Source organism: Tympanuchus pallidicinctus, unplaced genomic scaffold, assembly GCF_026119805.1.
Source record: "Tympanuchus pallidicinctus isolate F22 unplaced genomic scaffold, pur_lepc_1.0 scaffold3, whole genome shotgun sequence".
NCBI lineage: Eukaryota > Metazoa > Chordata > Aves > Galliformes > Phasianidae > Tympanuchus > Tympanuchus pallidicinctus.
Window position 1 is genome coordinate 68,859,421 of NW_026294747.1, and position 27,499 is coordinate 68,886,919.

The following is a 27,499-nucleotide window of genomic DNA, read 5'->3' on the forward strand; positions in this document are numbered from 1 at the left end:
TGCCCACGGCAGCTGAAAAGCAGCAAGGCCACCGCCAGCACCACAACAAAAGCACTGAAGCTGCAGTATCCAGCTGTCCCACCAGAGATATAGATGTGGGGCAGCAGAACCTCAGGAGCTTCACTGTAAGGTGTACATGTATGCCTAAAGTCACGCTGCCCCATAACAGACACGTCTGTATATGCCCCTCCTGAACGGCCGCTCCAACAAGTCAAAGCAGACGTATTTTGGAGTATGCAGCAAGTGGTTTAAAAATAACTCTGTGCACGTCGAGAAAAAAAACCAAATGTTGCAAGAAGCAGTTGTTAATTAATGCCTCTATCTCTGCCTTTTTATATATAACTCTGTTCTGTAAAATCTGTAGAAGTTCAGAAATAGAAAATGCCTTACAGTGAGCTCTTAGCTGACATCTCTGATTTTCGATGCACGCTTGCTAACAGGTAGCTGCTCTCAGGAGAACTGGTCATCATCTCACCCATGGGATCCTCTCTAGCAGAGACTTCTTCAATTATTTACCAACATTTGTCAAGTAGGTTTGATTTTTAAAAATAGACTATTTAAAAAAAAACTCCAGCCATGTATAGAGGTGAGAAAGATGGTGTGAAAAAAGGCAGCAAACACTTTATTTGAATTTGAGATTGGTATAAAAATAATTCAATTTTAATACAAAATCACTCTGGGGCAGGGAAAGTATATGTCAGAGCTGTTCAATTCTGTGAAGATTCCACTGCTCTTTGCTCCCTTTCTGCTTCAAAACATGCCTCAGCAATGCTGCTGAATTCCATGCCTCGTGGGAACTGCACATAGTAAAACTCAGAAATCATATAAAATAAAGCTATATATTAAATAGTCACTGAAGTGACTGCTGGAAATGAATCAACATCCATAATTCTGACCAGCTCCTTCTCTCGTCCTTTCAGCAGCTGTGCCTCCCTCCTTGCTGTTAGTACTAGCACATTCTTCTAGCTCCCTTCTCCATTTATTTCCCTTAATCTCCTCTGAATTTTAGCACACGAAGATCCAGAAGGTGCAATTTCTCAGTTTCCCATTCTGTTAAAACTCCCCCCCAAAGTGCTTTCCTCCTCACATCCCCACAGAAATATCACAGCAGTGCACTACACATAGCAACTCTGCATTTAGGGGAGGTTTTCTGCTCGGGCCCTGTTAGTGCTCAGAAACTGAGACTCCTTGTTAAAAACTTTTGGCTAAGCTCACAATGCATGTGAGAACACGCCATTAAACCTCTACCATCTCTGAAATAACAAGATATTTTGCCACAAAGAGATTAAAAAGAAAAACAGAAGTGCAACATTAGATTCTGCTGCTACCATCTCCTATGTGCATACTTAATTTTAAGTGCATAATAGTCTTACTAACTCTACAGGGACTAGCACTGCAAATAAATTATGGACATTATGCAATAACTTTTAAATGAGTTTTACTCTGTCTCATCATAAAATAATTCAATTGTTCCTGCTGCTCCCCCAGGAGATTTCCATTTTTCACTGACAGGCAGCAGACATGTCTGAGACCTTGTGCACCTTCCATTCCTTACAGCCCCAGGTGTGCGCTGGCAGCAGCAGGCAGAGCCCAGAGAGCATTACACCTGTGATAAATGCTGAGAAATTCCACCCGAGTCACACTGCTGATGCTGGCCAGGGGACTCATAGCTCCTTCTGACTGTGTTTCTCTAAGTAGGAACTTCACAAATAATCACAACATGCTCCCAGGCATCAGAGCTGCAGGAAGGGCAAGTCACGTTTCAATGCAGCACTCCACTGTTCCTTCGTTGGGGGGCACAAAAGGTCTCTTACAAAGTGAACCCAGAGCCCTCCTGCTGCCTTCTGTTGTCTTCAAGTCACACTGGGAAGGGCAGAGCAGAGTATGGCAGCAGTGCCAGGCTGGGCAAAGAGCCTGGAAATCAAGTGGGTGGGATCAAAGTGTTGCCCTTGGGTGTGAAAGCTATATTTGCACCTTCTGGCGGTTTGCAGCCAAGCTGAGAGGGAAAACAGAAATGAGTGACCGAACGCAGGGAAAACATGGAGCTTCTCTCCAACCAAAACATCTCACTGGGGAGAAGAAGCAGAAGATGCTTAAGAATGCTTGTACTGTTACATTGCTATTAGCAAAGATGATGTGCAAGGAACCTGCAGTATTTATACAGCAGGGCATGGGAGAGTATGATTTTTAACATTTTCTTCTTTGGCTCCAAAGAATCAGTCTTTTTTTCTTAAGAAAAGATTTTGAACTGGTGCTCTGCAGTTGAGAAATCTGCTTACATTTCAAAGCCTGCCTAACGGGATTAAATTGAAAATGTAGTCAAAACAACAGTGAGGGCTTGAGTTATTTTTCTCATTACTATTTAATACATTGGATGGATGGATTTTATCTCCTTCAAATCAAACTCTTATGACAGAAAAGCAGAACTGAAGTCTGACTTCAGAATGAAAGCTGGCAACCTACAGCTAACCGGCATTGTACTGAGCAGTGCAGGGGATACTGAAATACAGGAACAGTGCCTTTCTGCCCAACTGTTCACATGGAGTTGCAGATTACGCTGAGGTTCCTTTTTCTATCCGGTGACAAAAACTCCAAATATATTCCACAGTTAGCTGGTACTCTCACAAATCAAGGAATCTGTCAGCAGAGTAATTAAGTAAGGTCTGGGGAATCTGAAGGGCCTGGAACATGCAAGGTGGTAGTAACCAGTGTTATGATGCCAAAATTGGGAAAACCTTTAAACACAGCTGTGTTGTTGCACTGGGAAAGACTTCAGGCTCTTTGATTCTAATAGAGATGGAAAGAAGCTATTAGGTCATTCCAGTCCCGCTCCCTGCCAAAAAAGGCTACTCCCCGCAGTGCTCTTTGAGTGCTTCGTCTACTCCTGTTACAGCATTTCAAATGATGGGGCTTCTCCTACTTCCCTTCAGAATTAATTTCTCAACTGAATGTACCTCGTGGTCTTTTTACTGTCCTGTTTGGCAGGAATTTTTCTTAGCTTCCTCTTATTATTTCTGAGTAGTTCTCCACGTAAAATTAGAAAAATGTTTCCCCTTTTCTTGCTGAACAGGTAAAGACTTTGGCTCTACCCTAACACATGGCAAAATCCCACCCCTTGAACTTTTGTCTTTCCTTTACAGTCACTCCCACAAGCTGAGCCTCATACTTCTCCCCCACCCCCATGTCAGTGTGCCAAGCATCCTCTGCTGTCAGCCAGGCTGTGCACCAAAGCATTTTCCAACATCAAGCTCTCATTCCCTGTCTACCCTACCAACCCTTTCTTATAATTCTTCCTCCTGTCTGGAACTTTGCAGTCACACCAGCACGGAAGTCCACCTTTTTCATTTCTTAATTCTTAGTTCTTCTGTTAGGATGGTATGTTTTTCAGCAGCTGATTTTTCACATTTGAAAAACTTCAGCAACAAAAGCTAAAGGAAATCAGATACAGCATGATTTAAGTACAGCCTACCATATACTGAAAATACACTGAAAATACAAAAACATCAATATATATCCCTAAGTCCTCCCCTTAGCCAAAAACCTTCTGCAGCAAGAAGATATGATGGGAACCTTGGTTTCATTTCAGACTTATTATTTCTTGCTGATCATCATCTTACATTACAAGTTGACCTTGTGGGGAAAAAGTGGATATTTTCTTATCATGCAAGAAACATGTTTTGAAAATTGTTGCATATTAAGCTGGAACAAAGAGGTGAAAAATGAAAACATGTAGACAGAAAAAACGCTGCAGGTCAGACAAAGAGATTCTATCTAATTTTTTTTTTAACTGTAGCTTCATTAACTCTCCAAACTAAAAATGTTTTAAACACCATCAAGAGCAAAAATTCAAAAGTTAAAGTAGGGCGCTTTGACCATTTAATCTTGTTTCTTAAGCTGTAAAGATCTGTCAAAATTGACTCTTTCAACTTCAACAAAATCATCTTTTCTAGTGAAAAAAAAAAACAAAAACACATTTATTTCATTGGAAATGTTAACCAAAATCTAATTTAAAGGAATTTAATGTCTGAGACCTGTACCTCTGTGTAGCTATATAAACCAGTGACTTCCCAGTTACAACTGAAACAGCCAGGAACTCTCGAATGCCATCAGCCACTGCCATCAGCAACATTTCTCAGACATACACCACTACTGAAAAAACCCTTTGAAGTTCAACACTTTCAGGACTCTCTTTACTCAAACAATAAACTGCACATAAACTATTCTGGAATTTACAAGGCAATGAGCTCACTGTACTCTAAAATGGAAATATGGATCAATGAGATCATTTGATGCTTTCCTGCTCAAGCTACTATAGGGAATCTGTTTTTAGTGGGGGAGCTGAAGTTGATGATCCCCAGAGGTTCTTTCCAACCCCTATGATTCTATAATTCTATGAGAAGCTTCAAGATGAAGTTCCCAGTTGAAACTGCCAGAAAATGGCACACCTGAGCACTTTGGCTGAAGGGAAAATCTAGATAATGAAGAAGACTTTCTGTACACCATCCTGGTTTCTTCAAAACAGTTTTCTTCTCATTGTATGAGAAATTTAGATAACGGATAAAAACAACCGAGACTGAAAAAGGGCATTTTTTGATTGAAACAAACTTTAGCCAACAAAATGAACAACCATGACATCTACTGTACATCTAGGACATATTTTAATCCTGCTAAATCCATTACCAATAAGTTCAGTTAAAGAATTAGCACTAAATCACTTCCTTTAATGCAAAGACTTGCTTCACTATAAATCTAAGTTATATTTCATGTCCCAAATTTCCTGAGGTGAAAGGGAAACAGCTTCCTATCCTGCATATGTTTGGATAAAGGAGCAGAAGAGGTTATACAAGGGTTTAAGACAATGCAGAAAGTTGCAAAAGAATGAAAATGAGGCAGGAATTCAGGTTCAGGAAATGGATATTCAAAGCTTCAGGGAATTAAAAAAGTAATTTTATCATATATAGCTATGGGCAAATGTAAAAATAAATCTCTTTTTTTTTTTCTGTTTTCCTCCTTAAACCACTGCACAATATTCAGCTTTCAGTATATGTGCATCACATTCATCACATTCAATTTGTTAAACTGTAAAGTCTAATACACAACTACTTCAAGTGGTCTGGGACTCCAGAGAACTCAGTCTGGCCCCTGGCCAGATTAATCACCTGAGGCAAGCAATGAGGGAGCACCAGTGAAGGCAATTCACCTGTTCTGCAGGAAAGGGTGGAGCCAGGCTGCACCCCTCCTAGACCCATTTAAGAGCTGACTGCCAGGGGGAAGGGTCTCTTCTGGAGATCTGCTTCACTGGAGTTTGTTGTGCAAGACCAGGATAGGGTGAGTGTCCTCTTTTCCTTACTCTACTTACTTCTAGTATCATAATTACGTTAGATAAACTCCTGGCTATACTATACCATCTGTATATTCACTGATTGTACACATGTCCCATCAGAAACAGCATCTCTCTTCTCTGAGTTTCAGGTTTGTATCTGCAAAACCAGGTGTAGTGTTGCTTTCAGCCTTCAGCTTTCTATTTAGATTACAAACCTCCCAGGACTCACTGTTTATTGCTAATTGTTTTTACAGCACTTTTCATAACCACTGTTGTGGGCTGATTACTTTGTTTTATATAATGTGCTTTTTCTATTTCATGATCTCTTATGTTCCCTGTTCTAATTGAGGAAAACGAGACTCCACACCTAGGGAAAGCTTTCATTATAATGATTTGAAACCTGAAATAATTTTTCAGGTACAGAATTACCCTATTTGTTATTAACAAATGATGGAATTTTAGCTTCCCGGATGCAATATTCATGTTCTCTACATTCACAAAGTGTTTTGAAAGGTGAAAGTTCTGAAATCAAGTCTTCCTTTGTAAGCCTCCTTATAGTACTGCAAGCTTCCAAATCCACATCACCAGCTGATGCACGGAGCAGGTACCCTGCATTATTGCAGAGGAACTTACTGGAGGATTCCCTCTCCTTATCAATCACCAGTATCATTTCCTGTGCACAGAGAAGTTTAACATACAAACACTGATTCAGTGGAATTAAAACTACAGACAGACTGAAAGAAGAAAGGCTTTGCTGAAAGCTCAGTAGTGCTGCAGAGCCCTGGATGCTTCAAGTCATTGTGAAGGGACCACCCTTGCCACAGGAGACTTATGGGGAACCCTGGTTGAGCTTCACACTCTTCATGTAAATAAGCTCATCTACAAACAGATGCACACACACACACATATATATACAAACTTCAGGCTAATATGCAAGGCTTGAAGCAGTATATTAAGAGCCATTGAATACAACTACTTGAAAGAATATTGCGTCTCTAACAAAGTTAGGAAGGGATCCTTATATAAATATAGGGTGTTTTTACAGTTCTTCTGAGCTCTCACACTCAAATTACTCAGAATTCACACAGCTACAGAGTGCTGACAACCTGAGTCCAGTGAGGGCCTGAGGCTGGTGGACTGCAGCGGGTCACAGAGGTGGGAGCCCATTTCCCATGGGTAGCCCCCAGGCACATCACCCACTGCTGAATTATTCATGGCAAGTAACTGTCAGTAAGTGGGAGAGCAAAGGCTCCATCCTCCTGTGAAGGATGACAAGGAAAGAGGACAAAGAAAACACAGATGCAAAGCACTTCAGGAGATACATCTCTTAGAGCACATGGCAGTGAGGTCTGCAGAAATTACAATGGCTTGCTCCAAATTTCTAAGTGTTCATTACATGTTCTTACACATTTTTCCTCAACTACTGAAGCAGTCTCTACTTGTTTAATGCTCCATTAGTATACATAAAAAATAAGGAAAACAAAGCAAAATATACTGCTGAATATACTGTCTTTAAAACTCAAACATGTAACATGTTATCTTTAAAGGAAATGGAAGAATGAAAATTCCTTTTTCTCTTCATTATGCAGACATTCCTGTAACTGTATGGTCAGACTGGTGGCAGAGAGAAAGACAAAATGAAAATAGAAGAACTTAAAAAAATCTTCCATAGAATGGCGACCTGCCACCTTGCTGTACCAATTCCCAGCTCTGGTAGGAATAAGGACACCAACAGAAGCTCAGTATACTGAAATTGGGAATTCCTTTTTTTTTTTTTTTTTTTTTTTAACAACATCAGATTTCTTCAGGAATAAAAATGTTGGTGTGTTTTAATAAGCTGGAATGTTATTTGGAGGCTGACAGATTTGCCAAAACAAAACTTGAACCATTTTCCATCTAGTTCTATTATTAATGTCTGGAGAATGATGTGCAAATGGCACTTGCAAACAATTAAGTAAATGTAAAACTGCAGTACAACAATCCTGGAAAGATAAGGCTTCTGTCTTCCCTTTGTCTTGGTACAGGTGACAGTATTCCTTTCTTCTTTCAGGGAAGTGTAAGTGGAATTTCTCAATTTATAGTTAAGGTATAAACCACATCCTCCTTCAAAAGCCACCACTTGATCCAGCTCTTATTGTCCTATTCCACTAAAATCAACATTATGTTCCCTTGATGAAGCCCTTCTCAAAGAAAAACAGACTTGTTTCAAGGGAGGAAATACCTCCAGGACTAGTAATCCATCCTTACAGAGCACAGAAATTGCTTTGTGAGAGTCCCATTCCCCTCATAACTCAGAAAGTCCACCTGATTAGGACAAGAGGGGGTGAGTTTCCATCTAAAAGTTATGGGATGTTTGTCCTTTTCTCCTGCCCTACAACAGAACTTGGTTTATGCCTGGAAACATAAGACATCTTTAAAAGCCCTTAGAATTGGTATTTTTTTTGTTACAACCCTGGATTTTCTCATATAAACAGAGCAACCCCTTAGATGATGTTTAAACAGTTTGCTCCCCTTCAGCAGTCCAGGTTGTCAGCTGTTCTCCAAATAACAGCAGATGCTGAGCATAGCTCTTGGCTCATCCCCTCTGCAGGCAGCAATGGTTCCTCCAGGGCAGGCACCCCAGGACTTCACCTCCAAGTCAGAAGTAGGAAGTTTTGTTAAACTCACCATCCAGGACAAACTTTTCTTTTGTTTGTCATAGGAAATACTACCAATGGGATGTGGGGGACAGAAACAAAATACAACGTCACTAAAAGGCTAATGCTGTATTTTTGCCTAAAGGAACATGAAGAACAAGGAGGGTTTTTACCAGTAATGTAACAGCTTAAACTTGTTGATGAGATTCTACAAGATGATAGTGTGCAAAATACCCCTAAATCCATACATTTCTACATAGAATCCTCAAAACCAAACTGCATCACAAGTTAGACTAATTAAAACTTGGCCTAATTAAAACCTAGAGGGTGTCAGGCTTGATTTTAAGGATCTCAACCCTTTTTCCTCTTACAACAGAGTTAACTTCTCTGTTGATTTTATAAGGGTGAAAAGCTTTTCATTCTTCCAAGAAAATCTGTCCCTGTGCTAATAGAAAAACAACCAAACAGCAATGGACAGTCTAAAAAAGATGCATAAATAATGTGTGAAATTGGAAGTAAAGTGACCTGTAGCAGATGATCCTCAGAGCTCAGGATGACTACAGCAGCACTGCTGGAGGTGGCACCTGACACAGTGCAATTTGTAGGAGAGCTTGCTGCTCTGGTGATTTGTCAGGTCAGTGTTTGGAACAGCTCCCCAGGTAGGGACCCAGCGCTCCCAAACTCAACAAACTCCACACACTGCACCTATTAAATCTCACTGTAGAGCAAAAAGCGACCGTGTGTCCAAGGGGACAATAATATATTCATATTACCCCTTCAGAATCCCACACAGAGTGAATTATTGAAAAATGGCATTTTCTGTAGCCTACAAATGGATTCTGTGCACTGTAACCTACTACAAGAGTGGGAAAAAGCAATGCTCCCCAGAGCACGAGGGAGCGGTTATCAACGTTTCTTTTTAGTAACCACTGGTAACTTGCTTTCAAGTATGGTTAATCAATTAATGCTTCACAAAAGGTAACTATTTTATTGTCACTTGTCATTAGCATGACTCTTTCTGACATGTATCCCTCCAGTCTATTTTCTCCACTACGTGTCCATAAAATGTTAACCTTCATGTTGTGACTGTGCTGCAGCACACTGCTGTGACTGTAGCTTACATAATAATTTAGCTAAGTAGTTCTTTTGTCTGGTAACCTTGCAGTAGGAGTATTCTTCAAGGGAGATGGAAAAGAAGTGTTCAAGAACCAGAAAAAACTCCTGTGGTTTTGTTGCTTGGTATTACTCAAAAAAAATGTACACACAATGTGAAAGTTTCAATAAAATACGGCGCAGAATAACAAACTATTGACAGCTAGGATAAAAGGCTATTTTTCTTTTCCTGCATGAAGTCTGAACTGCTGGAATACATTAAAATGGAGGCAAAGCCTTTGCTGATTCTTTTTGACAGTCTGCATTTGAGACTGGGATCAGTATATAAACAATCCATAATAATAAAACCTAAGTAACTGTTTTCACATCTCTCTGAAACTCTATCACTGTTCTCTTCTTTTCTTAGCAAATGGAACTCCAATCTTCCATTCTCATTCCCTTTACCACATCAAGGGAACAATATTTCCCAGTTTGGCTAATAAAGTTCAGAGCTCTCTGAATACTCCAGAAGTATGAGAAAAACAGATTTAGCATAACATACAAATAGCTTCCTAGAAAATCAAGTCTGCATACACAAAGGCCAGTTATTTTTAGTTTTGAAGAGATTCAGTGATTTACATCCATGGCACAAAGATGTCAGAGACCACATAAAAAGACAAGATATTTTTACAGATCCACTAACTGCTTTTTTAATGAGTACAGTAGGAAATACGAATAAAATAATTAATTCTAATGATGGAATGGGGATATTTCAATGAAAGATCTTGGATGCCACATGCTGCATCATCAGTAACTGCCAGAATAAAAAATGAACCAAATTACATCCCACTGCCTCTACCTGGTGATATCCTACATCTGGATTTGGCTCCCTGCTTGGTGCCAGCTGTCTTTGCCACTGAGCCTGTGGCAAACTATCCGAGCATCCCATTATTACTATATGCAGCTCAAAGGGAAATGTAGCAAGCTAGAAAAGGGTTTAATAGATTGAATACTGTTTTTATTTGACTGTACTGAAAGAAAAAAGAAACAAAACAACCCAACAGTCTGAACTTGATGAAATTAAAATCATTTGAATTTGGGAGGCTGATGGTCTGACAGTGATAGGATAAAGGGTAACTGAAAAAAAGGAATATTTAGGTTACATGTTAGGTGGAAAATTCTTTTTTCAGAGGGTGGTGAGGCACTGGTACAGGTGGCCCAAGGGAAGCTGCAGATGCCATATTCATGCGGGTGTTCAAGGCAGGTTGGATGGGCTCCCGGGCTGCCTGATCTCACGGTTAGTAAACCTGCCCCAGCAGGGGTGTTGGAGCTTGATGATCTTTAAGGTCCCTTCCAACTCAAGCCATTCTGTGATTCTATGAATGATAATTAAGTGCAATTATTATTTAGCTAAAGAGAATGCTGGAATTAGAGACAAGATCAAAAGGTAAGGATATGTGGGTTTATGAAAACAGATATGAAATATCTCAGGAATGTTTATGGAACAGATCATCTTGAGAGTGATCACATGGCATCTGAAGGACAACTGAGAGATCAGGCCTAGCCAGCATGGGTTCACAGAAGGCAAGTCCTGCTTGACCAACCTGATCTCCTCCTATGATGGAGTGACTCACCCGGTGGATGAGGAAAAGGCTGTTTACATAGTCTACCTAGGCTTCAGCAAAGCCTTTGACACTTTTTCCCACAGCCTTCCTGAAAGCTGGCAGCCCGTGGCATAAACAGGTACACTCTTTGCTGGGTAAAGAACAGCCTGGGGAGCCAGGTCCAGAGAGAGGTGGTGATGGAGTCACATCCAGCTGGTGACCGGTCATGAAGCCCTACGGAGCAATCTGGAAAGGCTGCATCACTGGGCTGAGGCCAATGAGATGAAGATCACGTCCTTGGATCTGCAACATTGGTGGTGGGTGCACAGTTGGACTAGATGATCTCAGAGGTCTTTCCAACATAAGGTTGGAAAGGTTGATAATTAAGGTTGATTCTATGATTCTACCAACTAAAACTGAGAACGGTTTAATTAACACTGGTTGGAAGTCTTCATTCTTGCCCATCAGAAACAACCTAAATACAACTTGCAGCCAAAATAACATTTGAAAATCCAGCTTGATCTCCTGAAGAACATTTTAAAGGACTCTTTTCCCCTGCCTATGTGAAAGGAAGATTTATTTTGGAGCGTCCATGAAACCTAGCTCAGTTTGATGAAGTGGCTAGTTTTGTCAACTACCTTCTTTTTTTCTTTTTTTCTTTATCAGTCACCTGTTGCTAACTCAGGGATCCTTCCTTGCCTTTTTCTTTAATAAGCAGCACAGCTGGGACTTGCCTGTTTTTGCTGCTCATTCTTCCTGATGTTATCTTTCTTGCCCGCCCTGAGAGAAACTCAGTGACATGAGTAGAACAATCTTGACGACCAAGAACAAACAAGGGCTGCATACTCTTGCTGTTAAGATGTTGCTCAGTTTCCCAAACAGAGGAATCTAATGCCAACTAAGAAAGCACAGGGCGATGGGACATCTGATTAGTGTTAGCAAATTCATCAGGCAAGCCCTGATGGAGTAACTGTAGCACTAAAATTGTACCAGATGCTCATGGTTAGGCAATTCAGTTCTTCTTCTACTGTCGGAACTGATGCTTGTCAATGCCTGGATGGTTGCACCTCACAGCAGGATTTTCCTGAAACTCCAAATGCGTCCATCTTGAGAAATATATTAAAAAAAAAAAAAAAAAAAAAAAAAAAGCATTACGTGCACAGTGCAATTTGTGCAATCTTTCCATACTGCTGGGAGGGGCTGACCTGCAAAGCCTCATCGGGTCGTACACTCTCACAGCTATGTAAACCAATCTCAGTTGCTGCTAAGTGATAGTGGCATTGAGTTCCATTAAAATGGTTACAAACAGCAAGTGTGAAGAGATTACGTCAAATAAAGTTATTTTTTTGTTGATTAAAATTATTGCTATTGTTATAAAACTAAATCACAGAATCACAAAGTCTAAGAGAGACTTCTGGAGATCACTGAGTCCAACCCAATGCTAAAGTAGTTCCCTAGAGCAGGTTGCACAGAAAAGCATCCAAATGGATCTTGAATATCTCCAGAGAATGACATTTATCCTTCAGCTTTATCCTTCCCCTTTGTAACTACAACTTTATTTTTAATGATTCAATAGCTCTTTCTCCTGCACTCGAATGGCACTAATGGATATACACCTACCTTGTGTTCAACTTAGCTTCAACCATTTAAGAGCTCTGAGATCAACACAAACACTTTGGGGAAACAGAAGTCTCACCTTAAAGTCTCTATTGAAAAACAAATGTTAGGTTTAAGTTAGTTGTGTAAACTCCCTTCCTCATCAATATAGAAAGAAAGGCATGTCAAAGGGCAATGCATCCCGTGCTGATGTACGTCCAAAATAGCTGCATTACACCAGTGGTGTGTGTCCCTTTTCACAAACCACAGAAGGAGTCCAGGGGACCACTTTAGACTTGATGAGTTTTATCCCAGTCATAAAATTAGTTTGGCTTTGAGAAAGAAAAGCTACACTTCTCACAACTGTTTTAAAACGTAAATCTTTCAACTTCTCATGTAAACCTACTTTCTGCAGTGCACTGCACAGATGACAAACTCATGATACAACAGTGACAGAATACTTCTTTTACTTATGCTGAGTATAAGCATGCCTACACAGCACTGCAGTTGTAGAGTCAGGTACCCCAAGATTGCTGGGTTACGTAGGCAGCAGCATCATAAAGAACAGATCAAACATGAGTATTACTTTGGTAACAGAGTGTGCAAAAGGAAGAAAAAAATGGTGGGAGTGTCAAGTATCTCACAGTTCCTTTCTTTCACCTGCCAAGTTCTATGTGCTATAGGAAAATACCTGTATTTATATTTCACTTAACTATTCTATGCTTCTTTTAGAGCTAACGGAAGAAAGCACACACTTGTGAGTCCAATTAATCTCTTCTTAAACTGAACACTTAGAAGAGAACAGGATAATCACACCCCAAAATCAACCACTGTCTCTTCACTACAGGGGTTCCAGGCAGGCAGCTCTGAACAGGACGTCTGTGCACATGCAAGACAAATCCCCAACCCTCTTCAGCCTGGCACCACGATATACATGGAAGAGAAAACTGAGTATGTGAGTTCAGCACTGTGTATGCTGAACAGAACAAAGCTTGGCTCAAGTTAGAATCTGCGTGTTGCCTACAGTGCGAGCCTGCAAGCCTCTGTTCTGACTTGCATTTATGAAATACTCATGGGGCTGCATGGGAAAGTGCCAGTACTGCCCTGAGCTCTGTACCCTGAAAGCTGACCCAGTCACTTTATCGATATGAAAGTCAATACTTGCCTAAAGAGGAACAAATTCTCCACTGTTAAGTTTTTATGAAGGGCAAAAGACAAAGAGCAAAAAAAAAAAAAAAAAAAAAAAAAAAAGAGGCCTTATTGGGATTATGATTTTTATGGCACCGAGACTGGAGAACATAATCAATTAAATGTTTATTTCCTCCAGAATTAACTGAAAGCTCTGTTTTGTCAAAAGAAAACGTTGAGACTACCTGCTAGACTTTTGACTATGACATTGGAAAAGTGAAACATACATGCATAGGTATTTTCTAAAATTATGCATGAAATTACAAGCTCCTCTGTATCCAGAAGATTTCATACATCTCCTGAGTAACACCAATGAAAAATTTTAGTTGTCATTTGCTATATGATTATCTAACATTAAAGATAGAAGACATCCAGTGTTACAGAATGTGGTTGCTCACAACGTCTGAAGTAAATAATAATCCCTCATAGTCTTACAGTATTAAGAATAACAGCCAAATCCCCTCACAATCTCCTCACTGGCCTTGCCAAGGAGAAACACATCTGTGAAGCCAATAGGCCCAAGAGGAACCCATTTCTTAGGAACTGCCCATTTGAAACACGTGTCAGGGAACCCTGAGAAGCTGGGAATCTTGTTAGTTAACAGCAGCTATGCCAAATGCTTCAGTTTTATCAATGGTCATGTTAATTAATTAACCAGCTAATAAAAGTAACTATTTCAGCTCACTGGTAGGAATTAACACAAACAATTCAGGAGGATTACAAAAGCTTTCAACATGCAGAGTGCTGAAGTAGATTTCTTGCTGGAAAATCTGTTTTGTATTTATTATAGAAAAAGAAAAAGGTGGTTCCGACCTGTCATGCCTCAGTGCCCTCATATCAACATAGACTGTGGTTGGATCCGGTCCAGACGTTCCCTGCAAACAACAATATCAGCTAATCAGAACTTGGAGACTGGGAGGAGAAAAAAGATTTACTCCCCGAATAACTGACATTCATTTCACTGCTAATTACACTAATCAAATGACAAGTTATATTTAAGCTGTTCATCAAACAAAGCTCAGCTTTAGAGTCAGAAAGAGCACCCATACCTACCGTCAGGTACCTTGTGGTTGGTAAAAACATCAAGCGGCTGTACTATTTAACCAAACACATGTACACAGAGGTTTAAATTGCTACAGAAGGCCAAGAAATCAGCACGTGGATACATACAAAAATGTTACACACATTTTGTCATCTAAAGGAATGCGGAAACGGCTGAGGAGACACAGTTAAATGGCAGAAGCACATGGTCAGGAACGTGAAGCATGATTTACTGAGAATCTTCCATACATGCAACAGAGAATATATTTGAAGCTAAAGATATTAAAGGTAGCACGCATGACATGAACATATGTGGACTGAAGATCTATAAGGAATTATTCTGTTCCTTTTCAGTCTTCCATATCATAATTTAAACCTTTTGTTTGATGGCATATTTAGTTACTTGAATAACAGTAGACTAATTTTAGTATTGTTTTGTGCAGAGATGATAGTCTTGTAGGCCTTTCCACTCATAGTTTTGCTGCAGTCTTGTAACCTGCCATGATTTTCCCTTATCCAAGACTTCAACCCCATCACTGTAGAACACACAAATTTTCAGTGCTGTAGTCTTTGTAGCCTCTGTAGGGCTCTTTTCTCTGCTGCATAGTTCACATCACTGCTAAGTAGAAAGCTAGAAGAAAAGCACAACTTCATTTTGGAACATTGGAACTTTGGAATCTTCCTTTCAGCAGATAAATTCACCTAGCCCTAGTGAGCTACAAAAGCAGGAACTCCTTTATTAGTTACTTAGATCTACGTTATTTAAAACAGCAGATAGTGACTTCTGTCCTGGTGGCATATTTTGCTGTGCACAATTCTTCCCATTAGGAATGTCTGGCACTAAATTCTGTGTTTCTGCAATGCTGGCTAGTAGTTTCACAATTTGTTCAGCATCAGAAATTGTGACAGAATTAAATGAATACATAGTCTTGTATCTAAAGGGGAAAGAGCTATCACTACCAACTGATACTGTACAAACACTGACAGTGACCCGTCACCAGAGGAGAAAGAGAGTAACAGAGCTGCACATGCATGTTAGCCTCTTTAGCTTGTTATACACAATACAAGATACAATATCCTCTCTAGCTATTAACGACACAATTTTGAGTCTACTAGTAAACTCAGCAGTGTAACAGACTAGTGCTGAGTGGAGAGCTTATTTCAAATAGATGCAATGTTAGAAACAAAAACAAGAAAATAATTGGTTATCTTTAAAAAATAAAACTAAACCTGAATTGGTTTATAAAATAATGGAAACAGTTGAGTTTGAAAATCAAAGACACTATGGTATTTGTTATTTTTAGTGTGAATGAAATAGTTACAACAGAAAACTAGTATTTGATGAAACCTGCATCCAGATAAAGCTGAAATGGACTCATACAATTTCATAAAAGGATCTGAAAATCCCCAATCTCCAGACTCAATTTCTAGTCTGTCCCACTGTTGGAAGCTGATAGGTGGGTATTGAGGGAACATGAAAATCCCCTACCTGCTCGGCCAGCTTCCCCAGCCTGTGAGGCTATAGCAGCAGGAATAGCAGGGATGAGGGAGAGAAGGAAAGAAGGTAACACAAGACGAAAATAATAGTAAAAAATGGGAATGAAGGGTGGGAGGAAAAAAAAAAAAGAAGAGAATGCAAAAAGCAGGGAGTAAAATAAAAAGAAAAACAATGTCAAATACAGGAATCTTACAAATTAATCATTATACCATTAAAGGTTAAAAAAAGTAAAAAATGAGGTGTCAACATTTTAGTAGAGCAACAGAAGAGACAGCTGTAGACTGCTAACCTTGGACAAACAGACTTCAATGGTTTTAGGACACTACAGACAATGTTGTTAGTGGAAAACACGTGTCTAGCATACTGATTTATTTCTTATTCTTTCTTTCCTTTTTTTTTTTTTTTTTTGGTGAAGAAGTCGGTGAACACTGCGGCCTTGCTATCATTATGTACGTTCATTGAGACAGGTATTCTGGGTCTGTCATTTCATTACTAGAAGTTTGTACGCGATGTCCTGCGGAAACCAAAAGAAAGCTCTCTTTGGGAGGAAAAAAAATTAGTGTACAACAAAGAAAGATGATACTTACGCCTTGTTTCTCACAGATAAGCCTGCTCCTAGAGTGAAATAAAATCTAGGCTTCTGTCATAATCTAATTACTCCAAGATAATAGCTGAATGGAGCACCTTCATAGTTCTTTAAGTCTTCATTCTTAGTCTATTTGCCACTATACACAGTGTAATACTTACATAAAACAGTAAAATTAAAAACCAATAGAAACCCATCTGTTCACCACCACAGTTGATAATGCAATGAAGACACAACACACAGTGATGACTTCTACACTGCTCCTGTGACATGGAATATCTCAATGCAGATGTTCACTGTGGGACTTGCCCTACAGCCTGAGAAAATGAACAGTTCTCAGAGCACTGCCATCCCACATCCCTTTCATCAGGCTTCCTGATGCCCACAAAGTTACAGACTACATGAAGTTGCCACAGCAGCATGTAAAAATAGGTGTATTTTAAATGTGGGGGAAGATGAAGCATTTTAAAAAATAGAATGGATCTGCTTTTTACATTGCTACCCCGAAATAGAAATATTATTAATAATCTAGATTCAAGACTGCAATGTAACTGCAACAAAGCGGGAGAACTGCTGAAGTTTATCAGTCATATAATTCATTGCTTATGACTACACTGTAGGTCCAGAGAGGACTTTGTGTCAGAGCTTCGTATGGCTTTTAACTAAGGTATTAAAAAACAGCAATCAACCTGAAGTCTCAGCATCATTTTAAGGAAGCAGAATCCAAAGCATGAGTGACTGACTCCATTTGTCAGTGCACAATTACTTAGTGAGAGCATCTGTCATGCTGCTAACAGGAAAACCACAACATCACCCCTGTGGTATCTGATACTTAGGACATGGGAGGTAGCTTTCAGAGAAATGAAACAGACTAGAAACCATTTTCTGTCTGAAAACTCCTACATTGCCAGTCACATCCTTTGGAATAAACAAATGCCTTGCTCGCACACGCTGTGTCACCAGGGAACCATCTCTGTCTCATCCAAGTGCCAGGCATGCGTGCCAAGCATTTATTCTCTGGGAAAATACTGCAGATTGGAACTGCACCAAGGACTGCCAGGCCAAGTTAGCAGGAGGGATGACCACGTGCCAGTACTCAGCCTGTATCCCATTTCCACCGAGCAAAGACCCATCTGTGTGCTCTCCCCTGCTTCCCTCTCCAGAGCTAAAAGCCATCAACCAGGCAAGCAGAAGTCCCAAGAGTTTAAAAATAACTGTATTGTTTTGTTTTGCTGCCTAGGGTTGTGGCGTCAGTGTTTATACTTCTGAGTCTACTCCTGCTCCAGTGATGCTCAGAAATAAATCTTTTGATGTATATGTAACAATTGCAAGTAGAGAAGCACAGCAGCTGGAGCTGTGAAAAGAAAATCATGGCATGACTCATAAGAAAGGTGGGAAAACTGAATTGGAGGGAACTCACCCAGAGCTGCGCCACATTGCTAGGTGTGAATCATATGTCTGATAAAGTGTGTGCTCTCCTGTATCACTCCTCAGAGCAATCCCCTACCACCTTAACGTGGATGACTCTCCAGAAAGCGTGATCTGTCGCTAAGTAAAAAGTAACATTGCCTTTAACCCCTACATTTACTAACAATATTCCCTTTGCTAGATGGTGACGGATTCATTTCACGGCATTTCAGCTATCATAGAAGAAAGTGTGACTTGTAAGGCAGGAAGTGTCCCCTGATGGTGATGAATCTCATTCCAAGATGAGCATGTAAGATACTGAAGGCAATTCCCTTTGGATCCATTTTTTTGTCTCCGCTGACTATAGATGGGTAGATGAGATAACTTAATTGGTGCCTAACTTAAAGGTGACTTAAATGAAGCAAAATGAATCTTGCTCTCCTGCCCTAGCCTGTGCAGATTAGTTAGTACATTTTAGAGATAACTGAGGAAAATTGAACAAAATTCTTCCTTAACTGAAACTAAGTAGGAGGTTGAAAAAAAATTCTATTTATTTCAAGTGTTAAATGGAAATTAGCTAAAATCCTAGAGAACCATCTGTGCTGTTGTAAGAAAGCAGTTACTTTTCATATCTATTTTTCTCTCTCTTGGAAATGCAGAGATGCCAGTTAATGAGAATTAAAATATGCTGGATAAAATCTTTTCATCTCAGAAATACGTGGACAATTATTGGTGACCATACATCTATGAAAAGTCAGATATTAGTGGTATTTAATTCCTAAAGATGGAGAAAATTATTTATTATCAAAAGCATATCTCTAAAAATCTAGTCCAAAGTGACTACATCAAAAGAAACATTGCAAATTTGCTCTAGATTTGAGCGGAAATGAATACAAATGATACTGCACTAGTCTGCCAGTGATCCTAATCCTGAAATTATGATTCATTTGGTAGGCTAAGGCTCTTTTGTACTAAAGAGATTATGATAACGATTTCCTTTTCAAAGTACTCTTTAATAAAAGGTCAAATTCTGCTATGAAGTTTTATACACACACGCATTTCTTCTTCTCAAAGGGGTGGAAAACAGTGAAAGCATTTCAGAAAAATCAGTATACTTTCCCCTTGAAACACCTGAGTCTTAACTGATCTCACATCTCCCTAAAAAAAAGAAGAAAAAAAAAAAGGAATTTAAGTGAAGAAGGTATCGAAGGCAGAGATCAAATCCAAGTTGCCTTAGAGGCAGTCCGTGGAGAAACACCGGATAGATTTTTTGCCAGTAAAGTGCCACAGGTGAACATAGAGATATGTGTAGAAGAGTAGATAGAAGTTTACTAATGAGCACATGTATGGGAACTGCTGAGTCACGGCCTGAACCTCTGATTGATCACCTGAGTCAGCCAGAGGAGCACAGGTGAAGGCAATTCTCCTGTGCTGCCAGAAGGGGTGGAGCCTGGCTGCACCTCTCCTAGACCTATTTAAGAGCTGGCTACCAGTGGGGAAGGATCACTTCTGGAGATTGCTTCTACTGGTGCTTTGTGGGTGAGACTAACTAAGGGTAAGCCTTCCATTTATTCTCTCTTGTTATCATAGTCTACTTTGCCTAACCCTCTTGTTTATTTTGTGATTATAGCAGCCTAATATTCTTTGATTGTACACTTGGTGAGGCAGGCCAAATATACTAAAATTTACATCATGTCTTTTCTTTGGAATTTCTATAAATAGGTCAAGGGGGCGAACAATATTCTCCTAGAGAAAACAATTTCAGGGCAGATCTCAGGATTTGTGGGATTGCCCTATTATAAGCTAGCAGTTATCACTGAAAAACAGGGTCCCTTACACATTATGGGCAATATCTCCTCATATCACATGGCAGATTACTGTCAGGGATTTAGCAAGCATGTGCTCATCACTAAAGAAAGACAACTGGCTGCCTCCACGGTGACGTGGCCACTACTAAGTGCCTTAAATCATGTGGAAATAAGAAATAATACTTTAGAAAATGAAAATCAACTTTTGAAAGACCATATGGAAAAACTAGAGCAAGAACTTAGCATATTAACAGGGAAGAAGCCAAGTCTACATCTTCCCATAGGCCAAGTTCATAACATTTCAATAAATGATGACCAGACTCCTGAATCAACAGACTTCGTTGATCAGGAAAATAAAAAATCCGAATCAGATCGTGAATATCCAATTCTGACTGATCCACTGGAAGTCCGTCCTGTCATAACCCAGGATGGGGGGGGAAAAAAAAAAGTGCAGGACTGACCAGCAGGGGTGCCACCTGATCAGTGGCCCCCTGCCCAGACTCATTTACATGTAACAGCCCAGCCCTACACGGCAACTGTATTGATGGATTTAGTACAGCGATTTTGGCAGAAGCCTAGAAAAAGTGTGCCAGCTTGGTTATTAAGACTGGGATTCTGGGGCAGAAACTGTTTTGGTGAATGGCCCAGAAATAGCCAAGTTGGTCACCATGACTGTCCATCCTGCTCTCAGACAGAGGTTATATGCGGGTAATCAATACCTTGATGAAAACCATTCTATAATAGAATGGTTAATGGCAGCTTGCTGTATGGTATGGCCAAATAAATCGGACGTACTTTTACATACAGGCATGTGGTCCTCCATGGAGGACCTCCAGAATTATATCTGTGAAGTGGATGTAAGAGAAGCTATCTAGGAAGACGCATTTGATGGCCCAGATATGGTTACATTTTCAGTAGGGATGAGAGATTTGATTTTACAGCAAGCTCCCTCCCATCTCTATGGTACCCTAGTCTCTATATTGAATCCCCGGTGGCCTCAGAAACTGTAGTCCAGCAGGCTGCCCAGTTAGTGGCCGACTTGGGAGAAACAGAACACCTGTGGACTAGGCGCAACGTTCAGATGTTGGAAGAAGCAGAGGTCCTGCCAGTAAGTAAAATCAAAATGCCAGCTACTCGAGCTCCTCCATCGGGACCCATAAGGGTCTCCCGAAAACAAATGTTTAATGATTTAATTTGGGCTGGGGTCCAATTTGCTAAGATTGACTGCCAGCCCAACCATGTCCTTCTCCAGCTCTGGAGACAACTAAAGGACAATCAAAAATTCCAGAACTACCCTAAGAAATCAAGGGTGAGGGTTATAGAGAAGGTACCAACAACAACATGGAACCTAGAAGATTTCATTGTTCCAAATAGAGGGGGGGAAAAAAAAAAAAAAAAAAGCCGCCTCAGGTGTCTCGGGCCACAATGCCTGAGCCACCAGAAGCAAAAGAATTGGCCATAGCTCAATTAATGGTGTGACAAGGGATGTTAGTTCCTGTAGGGCCTCCAGATGAGACCGGAGGCCCTATGTAGAATTAACGATTTATTGGTCCCGAAAAAATATTCAGAGAGTTATGGCATTAGTGGACACTGGAGCAGAAACATCAATTATATACAAAGATCTGATGAAATTTGATGGGGACAGAGTAATGATTGGTGGTTTTGGGGGACAGACTATTCCTGTCACCCATGGTTAAAATTGGGGGTTGGGCGTCTCCCACCCTGGGAGTACAAGGTATCTACTGCCCCAGTCCAAGAATATATCCTGGGCATAGATATTCTATGGGGTCTGGCTCTCCAGACAACTGTAGGAGAGTTCAGACTTAGAGATGTATCAGTATCAGGGTGGTGCAGGCAATATTAAGAGGCCATGCAAAACATGGGCCTATTGGAGAAAAACTGATGGTGTTAATCTATATCATTATACTGATGATCTCCTGCTGATATCCGACTCACTGGAGGCAGTAGGACTCATTAACCACCTATTTACAACAGAGGGGGTGGGCTATAAATCCTCAAAAGGTACAAGGTCCGGGCCTGTCTGTAAAATTCCTGAGAGTGGTTTGGTCAGGAAAGACCAAAGTACTACTCAGTGCTGTTATAGATAAGGTTCAGGTGTTCCCAGTCCCTACTACACTGAAGCAGCTGCAAGAGTTTCTACGTATGCTGGGTTACTGGCGTTCCTTTATACCTCACCTAGCGCAGCTGCTAAGGCCACTATACAGACTCACAAAAAAGGGGCAGCTATGGGACTGGGGGAAAACCGAACAGGATGCTTTCCAACAAGCGAAACTGGCAGTTAAACAAGCTCCAGGCATTGGGTATATTTGATCCTACTCTGCCAGCTGAGTTGGATGTTCATGTTACTCAAGACGGCTTTGGTTGGGGCCTGTGGTAATGCCAGAGCTCTGTTTGGACCCCCATTGGTTTCTGGTCTCAGGTTTAGCACGGGGCAGAAGAAAAATACAGTATGCTTGAAAAACAGTTATTGGCTGTCTATTCGGCATTACAGGCAGTAGAGCCAATAACTCAAACAGCTGAAGTTATAGTCAAGACCACTCTGCCGATTCAGGGGTGGGTGAAAGATCTGACCCACCTTCCTAAGATAGGGGTGGCCCAAGCACAAACAGTGGCATGATGGGTCGCCTATCTCAGCCAAAGGAGCAGTCTGTCTTCATCACCCTTGAAAAAAGAACTCCAGAAGATCCTAGGCCCAGTGACATATCACAGTGATGCACCAAAAGAAACAGTGGTCGCTCCACCAGAGAAGAGTCCTGTTCAGGAGGGAAAACATCCTATCCCTGAAGATGCCTGGTACATAGATTGGTCCAGCAAGGGCAACCTGAGCAAGTGGAGAGCAATAGCCTACCGTCCTTCCACCGAGACAATCTGGTTTGATGAGGGGGATGGTCAGAGCAGCCAATGGGCAGAACTGCAAGCCGTGTGGATGGTTATAACCAAGGAACCCGGTGATGGTATCCTGAACATCTGCACAGATAGTTGGGCTGTGTACTCTTTGGATTGTACAGTGGGCCACCCAGGAATGGACTACCCATGCCCAACCGATCTGGGGCAAAGACATGTGGTTAGATATATGGAATATGGTCAAACACAGGACTGTATGTGTGTACCATGTTTCTGGTCATCAGTGCCTACAGTCAGTGGGAAACGACGAAGACGACACACTGGCCCGAGTTCGATGGATTGAGAATTCACCATCTGAGAACACTGCCTGCTGGTTACATCAGAAGCTACGGCATGCTGGACAAAAGACAATGTGGGCAGCCGTTAAAGCATGGGGACTGCCCATACAACTATCTGATATTGTCCAGGCATGCAAGGATTGCAACGCTTGCTCCAAGGTAAGACCGAGATCGCTGCCTGAAACAACAGCCAATCTTGCTAGGGGACACAATCCTCTCCAGTGATGGCAGGTCAATTACATCGGGCCCCTTCCTCGGTCTGAGGGGGCAAGATATGCCCTGACCTGTGTCGACACTGCAAGTGAGCTACTGCAGGCCTATCCAGTACTGAAAGCCAACCAGGCATACACCATCAGGGCACTCACTAAACTGATGTCTGCCTATGGGACACCTGAAGTCATCAAGAGCGACCAAGGGACTCATTTTACTGGTGCAATGATACAGCACTGGGCAGAAGAAAATAACATCGAATGGTGATTCCACCTGCCACATAATCCAACGGGGGCAGGCCTCATCGAACGTTATAACAGTATTCTTAAGGCTGCCCTGAAGACAGACTCCCAGTCCCTGCAGGGGTGGATGAAAAGACTGTATGAAACCCTGCGGGACCTGAATGAAAGACCTTGAGACGGCAGACCCAGTGCACTGAGAATGTTGTAGATGACATGGGCCACCCTGCTTAGGATTCAAATTACGGGCACTGATCATCAAGTGAGACCCCAGATTGGTAACAAAAATAATCTTCTGCTCCCTGCCCCTGAGAATTTAGATCCGGGTACCCCCAAAATAAAATGGCCCTGGAAGGTGCAAGTAGGACCCAAGTGGTGTGGCCTACTTGCACCTTGGGGGGAAACTGTTGGAGGTGGGAGGCTCAGTAGTCCCTCCAGTAATAGGTACATGGCCTACTGATATTGTGGTCAACACTCCAGTCTTTATTGCTAAAGGGACCCCCATCATGTCCCTGTGGCAGATCAGGACACCTCCTTTGGTGCCTGGTACCATTATGCAGCTGCAGACATCTGGCCAGAAGGTGTGGTACAGGCGGCCAAGATGTGCCCAGTACAAGGGGAAGTGTTGACCCAGGATAGAAATACGGCCTGTATCTTGCCCTGGAGAGCAGACCTTCCCCTCCTCATACCTCTGAAACATGTGTATTATTCCCCGTGAGTCTGTGAGCCTTCAGGACCACCGGATGGTCTGCATGGGACTGATGGAACATAGAACGGACCTGCACCTCAGGACCTCATGCCTCCAGTCACATCATCGAGCACTGGCCCATAGAAGAATATAGACATCCACTGATCATCACTCGTCTTGAATTGTATCAACACACGTCGCGATAAAAATTGTATAAGTGTTGCAATATAACGGATCTCTGTATTAGGGAAAGCTTACCCTTTAGTTAACCTGATCATTGGTTCATGCCATGAAGGGGTGCAGTGTATGGGAACTGCTGAGTCACGGCCTGAACCTCTGATTGATCACCTGAGGTGAGCCATGAGTCAGCCAGAAGAGCACAGGTGAAGGCAATTCACCTGTGCTGCTGGAAGGAGTGGAGCCAGGCTCCCCTCCTAGACCTATTTAAGAGCTGGCTACCAGGGCAGAAGGATCTCTTTTGGAGATTGCCTCTATTGGTGTTTTGTGGGTGAGTCCAGCATAAGGGTAAGCCTTCCGTTTATTCTCTTTTGTTATCATTGTCCACTTTGCCTAACTCTTGTTTATTTTGTGATTATAACAGCCTAATATTCTTTGATTATACAGCATAGAATAGGATGGATAACTTACTGCTGTGAAGGATGGAAACACTGGCTGATCTAATGGATTGTATGACTTGGAAGAAAACATGCAAAAGTAGGTGCTATTGACTCAACTATCTTTTGGTTTTTTTTTCCACATTTTTATGCAATGTGAATGTGAAGAATATAGAAATCCCGATCCACTTCTGGAACACAGCAGAGACAATCTTAATTTAAGGAACGCTGTTGACCACGGATTAAAATACATTCTGTTCCTCAGCCCAGAAAACAAAAGAGCCCACAAGCTATTCTGGAAAACCACTAGCCGTAATCTTCCAGACCATTTAGAAAGAGCTTTCATGCTAATTCAGCATCATCTTTGGCAGTGTTTCCACCTGATGCTTCAAAGGATGCCATTCTGTATCTTTATGTTCTCTATGAAGATGACATGTTTTACAGTAATGCTTATAAGTAACACCTTCAGCTATATTTCACATCCCTTTAGAACTTGCTAAAGTACCCTTAACTCAAATGCTTCAAAAACCATTCCACTTGGAAGGGTAATGTTACCAAATATAGACTTTCTGAAGTGACTTTTTTTTTTTTCCCAACCACACCATTTTTTAGATAGTATATGGTTTTAGTTTGCCCAAAGGACTAAAATGTAATATATCAGAACAACTAAATGAAGGCTGCCACTAAGCTGTATGATCATCCAGGCTGTTAATCACCTTACACATTGTACGCTGGTCTGAAATTCACAGTATTGTCAATAATATTCCTTCAGAGAGTTATCCAATTTTACAGTTTGTTGCAGTACACCTCCTCATCCTCCTTACTAGGAGCATCCCTTTTGAGTGCCCTAGCTGTGCCTTCTCCCAGCTTCCTGCACTCCCCCAGCCTACTTGCTGGGTAGGGCAGACAGGAAGAGTGAGAATGCTGTGTGCCACTGTCTTGCAATACTGAGACTGCTGGTGTGTTATCAGTGCTGTTTCAGTTACAGATATAAAGCACAGAAGCATAAGGATTGGTATGAAAAAGTTAATTCCATCCCAGGCAAACCCAGTACAGCATTTTTTCCAGCAAGGCTTACTTGAAAGCCTGGGCATTGAATCTGGCTTAGCATCATCTTCCTGATTTTTTTATTTGTCCTGAGCAAATGACTTATCTCCTAGGTGAAGGTGCCACCATTTATGAACAGATTAGAGACTCCTGCAAGTCTAAACAGGAGAATTTCATTAGTGGCAAGCAAACTTTTGATGTTAACCTGTCTTTGTTTTCTTCATTTACGGTTGGACTAGATGATTTTAGTGCTCTTTTCAAAACTTAATGACTCTATGATCCACATGGACCAGAAGTCAGCCAGATGTAGCCAACTATAATTTCCTCCTTTTTTCTCCTCTGTAAAGATACCCAGCTGGCATTTCAAAATGGCGAAAGAGACAGGAATGAATTAGAAAGCTATTTTTATCAAGTAACTAGCTCATTTTTCTTTGTTTTCCTTTTGCATTTAAAGGAAAGCAAGAGTCAGCCTTGCTACCCATTATGTTCCTCCCATAATGAGGATGTTTCAATTTGCTTGGATTGCTGACTGGAAAAACACACCAACCTGCACTTGCTAACTGGCCTGTACTGGTTCATTCTGAATTGTGCTGTCTCAGGTCAGAAGATTTCCTAGATGTTTTTTGAGATGTCCTCTCAGCCTTGCCACTGAACAGCAGTCTAAATACAGGGAAAGAAATAAAAAATGCCTGTATCCTTGAAAAGAAACATTAAGTAGAAGAGAATTTAAAAATACAAGAGTGTGTCTTTATTCTAAACTCATGACTGAAATATATGGAAGACCACTGCTTGAGTTCATTCAAGTTTCTGACCTAAAGGACCTATTTTTCTCTCTAGACTATTATTTCTTAAGGTTTTGTTGTTGTTGTTGCTGTTTTTTGTTGTTGTTTGTTTGAGAAAAGATCCTCTGTTCTGAAGGATCCAGTCATTACTTTTAGACAACAGGAGATTTTAATGGATGTTTATTCTTTGAGAATACTTACGGCAGCAATTACAGAATTTCAAACTACAAAACTCTACCTCTGGGACACAGAAGGACTTCCAACTCTGTTCAATTTTGCCTTGTCATCTGTTTGATGATAATAATTAAAGTTGCCCTGAGCCAAAGGGAGATGGTGCTGACAGTCAGAGAGAAAGCAGTATTGGAGAGGTGGCCTATCTCCTGCATTCGTTTTCTGATAGACTTAACAGCAGTGTTGAGCAGGGCAAGAGTTTAGGCCCACATAACACAGAGAAATATTGGTGTGTGCTGAACCCATCCCCTGCATTTGTCACATTTTTCTGGATAAAATAATGGATGACAATCAGGGAAAGAATCACAATTGCCTTATTTGTAGTGTCACTGGGAAGATCTGGTTCTATCTTCCAGATCAAAGTGATTATGTATGTGACATGCTTACGAAATTCCTTAGTGTAAACCAAGAATAACTGCCAGATGTAAAACACGGGACACACCACAGGGAGCAGAGGCCAGATATACTGGGGAGACAGTCACCTTGAAGAAGGGAGAGACATAGCAGGTGACTGAACAGATATGGAACTTCCCAGCCAGTGCAGAAGATTTCTCCTGTATGACTTTAAAATATTATAAATTGGTAATTATGTTGTATCAGAGTGAGACACCTATGGCATTATTATGGGAGAAGTATGTAAAGTTCTGATACCAGAGTTGGAAGGACAGGAAGAGATCAGGACTCATAAAAATGAGAGAGATCAGGA

General features: G+C 41.1%; 1 protein-coding gene across 5 annotated transcripts in view; it reads right to left on the reverse strand.

The window, feature by feature from the left end:
* Positions 1-27,499, reverse strand: part of DIP2C (disco interacting protein 2 homolog C) — a 288,411-nt gene that overhangs the window by 12,625 nt on the left and 248,287 nt on the right. For 3 of the 5 annotated variants that reach the window (XM_052692779.1, XM_052692777.1, XM_052692781.1), the window contains 2 exons: positions 15,970-15,999; positions 14,253-14,314 (listed from right to left, as the gene is read on the reverse strand). In XM_052692779.1, coding sequence (XP_052548739.1) covers positions 14,253-14,314; positions 15,970-15,999 — 92 coding nt within the window. The remainder of the gene's footprint in view (positions 1-14,252; positions 14,315-15,969; positions 16,000-27,499) is intronic. The other 2 variants (XM_052692778.1, XM_052692780.1) reach the window with 1 other exon arrangement.